At 50.0% G+C, this 7,586-nt stretch overlaps 1 protein-coding gene across 1 annotated transcript in view; it reads left to right on the forward strand.

The window, feature by feature from the left end:
* Window positions 1–7,166, forward strand: part of LOC139374086 (neuronal acetylcholine receptor subunit alpha-9-I) — a 45,898-nt gene extending 38,732 nt beyond the window's left edge. Inside the window, exons 6-9 of the mRNA XM_071115079.1 lie at window positions 1,407–1,541; window positions 4,353–4,468; window positions 5,306–5,857; window positions 6,996–7,166. Coding sequence (XP_070971180.1) covers window positions 1,407–1,541; window positions 4,353–4,468; window positions 5,306–5,857; window positions 6,996–7,166 — 974 coding nt within the window. The remainder of the gene's footprint in view (window positions 1–1,406; window positions 1,542–4,352; window positions 4,469–5,305; window positions 5,858–6,995) is intronic.
* The last annotated feature ends 420 nt before the right edge of the window (window positions 7,167–7,586 follow it).

Below are 7,586 nucleotides of genomic sequence, written 5' to 3' on the forward strand. Positions count from 1 at the left end.
TCTCTATGGTACATTCATGTTGCTACAGCAGGCTTTTGGACTATTAGACCCCTCTATCCATCTCTATGGTACATTCATGTTGCTACAGCAGGCTTTGGGACTATTAGACCCCTCTATCCATCTCTATGGTACATTCATGATGCTAAAGCAGGCTTTGGGACTATTAGACCCCTCTATCCATCTCTATAGTTCATGTTGCTATAGCAGGCTTAGACCCCTCTATCCATCTCTATGGTACATTCATGTTGCTACAGCAGGCTTTGGGGCGGTAGACCCCTCTATCCATCTCTATGGTACATTCATGTTGCTACAGCAGGCTTTGGGGCGGTAGACCCCTCTATCCATCTCTATGGTACATTCATGTTGCTAAAGCAGGCTTTGGGGCGGTAGATCCCTCTATCCATCTCTATGGTACATTCATGTTGCTACAGCAGGCTTTGGGGCGGTAGACCCCTCTATCCATCTCTATGGTACATTCATGTTGCTACAGCAAGCTTTGGGGCGGTAGACCCCTCTATCCATCTCTATGGTACATTCATGTTGCTAAAGCAGGCTTTGGGGCGGTAGACCCCTCTATCCATCTCTATGGTACATTCATGTTGCTACAGCAGGCTTTGGGGCGGTAGACCCCTCTATCCATCTCTATGGTACATTCATGTTGCTACAGCAGGCTTTTGGGCGATAGACCCCTCTATCCATCTCTATGGTACATTCATGATGCTAAAGCAGGCTTTGGGGCGATAGACCCCTCTATCCATCTCTATGGTACATTCATGTTGCTACAGCAGGCTTTTGGGCGATAGACCCCTCTATCCATCTCTATGGTACATTCATGATGCTAAAGCAGGCTTTGGGGCGATAGACCCCTCTATGCATCTCTATGGTACATTCATGTTGCTACAGCAGGCTTTGGGGCGGTAGACCCCTCTATCCATCTCTATGGTACATTCATGATGCTAAAGCAGGCTTTGGGGCGATAGACCCCTCTATCCATCTCTATGGTACATTCATGATGCTAAAGCAGGCTTTGGGACTATTAGACCCCTCTATCCATCTCTATGGTACATTCATGTTGCTACAGCAGGCTTTGGGGCGATAGACCCCTCTATCCATCTCTATGGTACATTAATGTTGCTACAGCAGGCTTTGGGGCGGTAGACCCCTCTATCCATCTCTATGGTACATTCATGTTGCTACAGCAGGCTTTGGGGCGGTAGACCCCTCTATCCAGCTCTATGGTACATTCATGTTGCCGTTGAGAGGAGATGCAGGATTCTGTGGTGACTGTTGTTTCTTCTGTTCTAGCTCATCTGGGTTTGTGGTTGTATTGTATTGTTTATTGTTGTTGTTTACATTGTATTGTTGGTCATATTATTTAATGCTGTTGTTTGTTTGTGTTGTTCTAGCCCCCCTGGGTTTCTACCTGCCCGCTGACTCAGGAGAGAAGGTTTCTCTGGGCGTGACAGTTCTACTGGCCCTCACTGTCTTCCAACTAATGGTGGCAGAGAGCATGCCTCCCTCTGAGAGTGTTCCCTATATAGGTGATAATATGATGCCTCAGAGAGTGTTCCCTATATAGGTGATAATATGATGCCTCAGAGAGTGTTCCCTATATAGGTGATAATATGATGCCTCCCTCAGAGAGTGTTCCCTATATAGGTGATAATATGATGCCTCCCTCAGAGAGTGTTCCCTATATAGGTGATACAATGATGCCTCCCTCTGAGAGTGTTCCCTATATAGGTGATACGATGATGCCTCCCTCAGAGAGTGTTCCCTATATAGGTGATAATATGATGCCTCCCTCTGAGAGTGTTCCCTATATAGGTGATAATATGATGCCTCAGAGAGTGTTCCCTATATAGGTGATAATATCATGCCTCCCTCTGAGAGTGTTCCCTATATGGGTGATAATATGATGCCTCAGAGAGTGTTCTCTATATAGGTGATAATATGATGCCTCTGAGAGTGTTCTCTATATAGGTGATAATATGATGCCTCCCTCAGAGAGTGTTCCCTATATAGGTGATAATATGATGCCTCCCTCTGAGAGTGTTCCCTATATAGGTGATAATATGATGCCTCCCTCTGAGAGTGTTCCCTATATAGGTGATAACATGATGCCTCAGAGAGTGTTCCCTATATAGGTGATAATATGATGCCTCCCTCAGAGAGTGTTCCCTATATAGGTGATAATATGATGCCTCTGAGAGTGTTCCCTATATAGGTGATAATATGATGCCTCCCTCAGAGAGTGTTCCCTATATAGGTGATAATATGATGCCTCCCTCAGAGAGTGTTCCCTATATAGGTGATAACATGATGCCTCCCTCAGAGAGTGTTCCCTATATAGGTGATAATATGATGCCTCCCTCAGAGAGTGTTCCCTATATAGGTGATAATATGATGCCTCCCTCAGAGAGTGTTCCCTATATAGGTGATAATATCATGCCTCCCTCTGAGAGTGTTCCCTATATGGGTGATAATATGATGCCTCAGAGAGTGTTCCTATTATAGGTGATAATATGATGCCTCAGAGAGTGTTCCCTATATAGGTGATAATATGATGCCTCCCTCAGAGAGTGTTCCCTATATAGGTGATAATATGATGCCTCCCTCAGAGAGTGTTCCCTATATAGGTGATAATATGATGCCTCCCTCAGAGAGTGTTCCCTATATAGGTGATAATATCATGCCTCCCTCTGAGAGTGTTCCCTATATGGGTGATAATATGATGCCTCTGAGAGTGTTCCCTATATAGGTGATAATATGATGCCTCCCTCAGAGAGTGTTCCCTATATAGGTGATAATATGATGCCTCCCTCAGAGAGTGTTCCCTACATAGGTGATAATATGATGCCTCCCTCAGAGAGTGTTCCCTATATAGGTGATAACATGATGCCTCCCTCAGAGAGTGTTCCCTATATAGGTGATAATATGATGCCTCCCTCAGAGAGTGTTCCCTATATAGGTGATAATATGATGCCTCCCTCAGAGAGTGTTCCCTATATAGGTGATAATATGATGCCTCCCTCAGAGAGTGTTCCCTATATAGGTGATAATATCATGCCTCCCTCTGAGAGTGTTCCCTATATAGGTGATAATATGATGTCTCCCTCAGAGAGTGTTCCCTATATAGGTGATAATATGATGCCTCAGAGAGTGTTCTCTATATAGGTGATAATATGATGCCTCTGAGAGTGTTCTCTATATAGGTGATAATATGATGCCTCCCTCAGAGAGTGTTCCCTATATAGGTGATAATATGATGCCTCCCTCTGAGAGTGTTCCCTATATAGGTGATAATATGATGCCTCCCTCTGAGAGTGTTCCCTATATAGGTGATAACATGATGCCTCAGAGAGTGTTCCCTATATAGGTGATAATATGATGCCTCAGAGAGTGTTCCCTATATAGGTGATAATATGATGCCTCTGAGAGTGTTCCCTATATAGGTGATAATATGATGCCTCCCTCTGAGAGTGTTCCCTATATAGGTGATAATATGATGCCTCCCTCAGAGAGTGTTCCCTATATAGGTGATAATATGATGTCTCCCTCAGAGAGTGTTCCCTATATAGGTGATAATATCATGCCTCCCTCTGAGAGTGTTCCCTATATGGGTGATAATATGATGCCTCAGAGAGTGTTCCCTATATAGGTGATAATATGATGCCTCCCTCAGAGAGTGTTCCCTATATAGGTGATAATATGATGCCTCCCTCAGAGAGTGTTCCCTATATAGGTGATAATATGATGCCTCCCTCAGAGAGTGTTCCCTATATAGGTGATAATATCATGCCTCCCTCTGAGAGTGTTCCCTATATGGGTGATAATATGATGCCTCAGAGAGTGTTCCTATTATAGGTGATAATATGATGCCTCAGAGAGTGTTCCCTATATAGGTGATAATATGATGCCTCCCTCAGAGAGTGTTCCCTATATAGGTGATAACATGATGCCTCCCTCAGAGAGTGTTCCCTATATAGGTGATAACATGATGCCTCCCTCAGAGAGTGTTCCCTATATAGGTGATAATATGATGCCTCCCTCTGAGAGTGTTCCCTATATAGGTGATAATATGATGCCTCCCTCAGAGAGTGTTCCCTATATAGGTGATAATATGATGCCTCCCTCAGAGAGTGTTCCCTATATAGGTGATAATATGATGCCTCAGAGAGTGTTCCCTATATAGGTGATAATATGATGCCTTTCCTTAAGAGAGTATACTTACTGTGTGTGTGTGTGTGTGTGTGTGTGTGTGTGTGTGTGTGTGTGTGTGTGTGTGTGTGTGTGTGTGTGTGTGTGTGTGTGTGTGTGTGTGTGTGTGTGTGTGTGTGTGTGTGTTCCAGGGAAGTACTACATAGCGACGATGACAATGATCACGGCCTCGACATCTCTGACCATCTTCATCATGAACATCCATTTCTGTGGTGCAGAGGCCAAGCCTGTTCCTCACTGGGCCAAGGTAGGCCAAACCTGTTCCTCGCTGGGCCAAGGTAGGGCCAAGCCTGTTCCTCACTGGGCCAAGGTAGGGCCAAGCCTGTTCCTCACTGGGCCAAGGTAGGCCAAGCCTGTTCCTCACTGGGCCAAGGTAGGGCCAAGCCTGTTCCTCACTGGGCCAAGGTAGGGCCAAGCCTGTTCCTCGCTGAGCCAAGGTAGGCCAAACCTGTTCCTCACTGGGCCAAGGTAGGCCAAGCCTGTTCCTCACTGGGCCAAGGTAGGCCAAGCCTGTTCCTCACTGGGCCAAGGTAGGCCAAGCCTGTTCCTCACTGGGCCAAGGTAGGCCAAACCTGTTCCTCACTGGGCCAAGGTAGGCCAAGCCTGTTCCTCACTGGGCCAAGGTAGGCCAAGCCTGTTCCTCACTGGGCCAAGGTAGGCCAAACCTGTTCCTCACTGGGCCAAGGTAGGCCAAGCCTGTTCCTCGCTGGGCCAAGGTAGGCCAAGCCTGTTCCTCACTGGGCCAAGGTAGGCCAAGCCTGTTCCTCACTGGGCCAAGGTAGGCCAAACCTGTTCCTCACTGGGCCAAGGTAGGCCAAGCCTGTTCCTCGCTGGGCCAAGGTAGGCCAAGCCTGTTCCTCACTGGGCCAAGGTAGGCCAAGCCTGCTCCTCGCTGGGCCAAGGTAGGCCAAGCCTGTTCTCCACTGGGCCAAGGTAGGGCAAAGTCTGGAGCTCTGTGTCACTGTGTGTGTGTGTGTTTACTGTATGTCTCTATCTCTGTGACACTGTGTGTGTGTGTGTGTGTGTGTGTGTGTGTGTGTGTGTGTGTGTGTGTGTGTGTGTGTGTGTGTGTTCGTGTTCCCAGGTACTCATCATTGACTACATGTCTAAGATCCTGTTTGTATACGAGGTGGGGGAGAACTGCACTACACCAGAGAGTGAGAGGACACCTCTCTACAGTGAGGAACCAATGTCGGGCAACTCCGCCCTGGCACGGAACCATTACCACGACGACCTCTACCATGACGGCGGCTGTTACCAAGACGACTGCCATCGCCTCGGTCCGTACCAGTACGGCAATGGGCACCTCCAAAACCACCACAGCACCCATCAAAATCACCTCGACAACTGTCGCTACGCTAACGGCGGTCACCGCGACGATCATTACAGTAACCGTAGTAACCAGAACCATCACAGCAACCCGAGCCAGACCTCCAAGGGGGAAGGGGGCGAGGAGAAGAGGGAGCCCCTGAGACATTACCACCACATCGGGAGAGAGGAGCTGGACTATCAGGCACCCCCTCCAGGGAACCTCCAGAATGGTGGGCTGAATGAGCCGCTGCCTTACCCCAAGGAGAAGCACCTCAACCCAGCCTCGGCCCCAGCCTGCTCCTGCCCCTGCCCACACCACAAACAGGTGACTAATGCCCACTGCATCACACAGTCAGGATTTATCAAGCTGTGCCTCTTCTCTCTCTCTCTCTGTCTCTCTCTGTCTCTCTCTCTCTCTCTCTCTCTCTCTCTCTCTCTCTCTCTCTCTCTCTCTCTCCCTCCCTCCCTCCCTCCCTCCCTCCCTCCCTCCCTCCCTCCCTCCCTCCCTCTCTCTCTCTGTCTCTCTCTCTGTCTCTCTCTCTGTCTCTCTCTCTGTCTCTCTCTCTCTGTCTCTCTTTCTGTCTCTCTCTCTGTCTCTCTCTCTCTCTCTGTCTCTCTCGCTGTCTCTCTCTGTGTCTCTCATCTCTCCTTCCCCATCCCTCTCTCTCCCTCCCTCTCTCCTTCCTCTCCCTCCCCCTCTCCTTCCTCTCCCTCTCTCTCTCTCTCCCTCTCTCTCCCTCCCTCCCTCTCTCCTTCCTCTCCCTCTCCCTCTCTCCCTCCCCCTCTCCTTCCTCTCCCTCTCTCCCTCCCTCTCTCCTTCCTCTCTCCTTCCTCTCGCTCCCTCTCTCCTTCCTCTCTCTCCCTCTCTCCTTCCTCTCCCTCCCTCTCCCCTTCCTCTCCTGAACCCTCTCTCTTTCCTCTCCCTCCCTCTCTCATTCCTCTCACCCCTCTCTCCTTCCTCTCCCTCCCTCTCTCCTTCCTCTCCCTCCCTCTCTCCTTCCTCTCCTGAACTCTCTCTCCTTCCTCTCCTGAACTCTCTCTTTCCTCTCCTGAACCCTCTCTCCTTCCTCTCCCTCCCTCTCTCATTCCTCGCCTGAACCCTCTCTCCTTCCTCTCCTGAACCCCCTCTCCTCCCTCCCTCCCCCCCTCCCTCCCTCCCTCCCTCCCTCCCTCCCTCCCTCCCTCCCTCCCTCCCTCCCTCTCCTCCCTCTCCCTTCCTATCTCTCTCCTCCCCCTCCCTCCCCCTCCTCCCTCCCTCTCCTCCCTCCCTCTCTTCTAGGTGGTGTATAACATTCAGTACATCGCCAACTGTTTCTCATCTCTCCTCCCTCCCTCCCTCTCCTCCCTCCCTCTCCTCCCTCCTCCTCCTCCCTCCCTCTCCTCTAGGTGGTGTATAACATTCAGTACATCGCCAACTGTTTCTCATCTCTCCTCCCTCCTCCTCCTCCCTCCCTCTCCTCTAGGTGGTGTATAACATTCAGTACATCGCCAACTGTTTCCGGGAGCAACGGGCTACGTGTGCTAAAGGGGCGGAGTGGAAGAAGGTTGCCAAGGTGATGGACCGGTTCTTCATGTGGATCTTCTTCATCATGGTCTTCCTCATGAGTATCCTCATCATCGGCAAGGCAACTTGACGGAGGGAGGGAGGGAGGAGAGAGATGGATGGATAGATGGAAAGAGGAAGGGAGGGAGGAGAGGAAGAGAAGGAGGGAGGAAGGGAGGAGAGGGATGGATGGATAGAGGGAGAGAAGAAGGGAGGGAGGAGAGGAAGAGAAGGAGGGAGGAAGGGAGGAGAGAGATGGATGTCTAGAGGGAGAGAAGAAGGGAGGGAGGAGAGGAAGAGAAGGAGGGAGGAAGGGAGGAGAGAGATGGATGGATAGAGGGAGAGAGGAAGGGAGGGAGGAGAGGAAGAGAAGGAGGGAGGAAGGGAGGAGAGAGATGGATGGATAGAGGGAGAGAGGAAGGGAGGGAGGAGAGGAAGAGAAGGAGGGAGGAAGGGAGGGAGGAGAGGGAGGGACTAGAGGAAGAGGGGGAGGAGAGGGGGACGGAGGTGA

Source organism: Oncorhynchus clarkii, chromosome 19 (assembly GCF_045791955.1).
Source record: "Oncorhynchus clarkii lewisi isolate Uvic-CL-2024 chromosome 19, UVic_Ocla_1.0, whole genome shotgun sequence".
Classification (NCBI taxonomy): domain Eukaryota; kingdom Metazoa; phylum Chordata; class Actinopteri; order Salmoniformes; family Salmonidae; genus Oncorhynchus; species Oncorhynchus clarkii.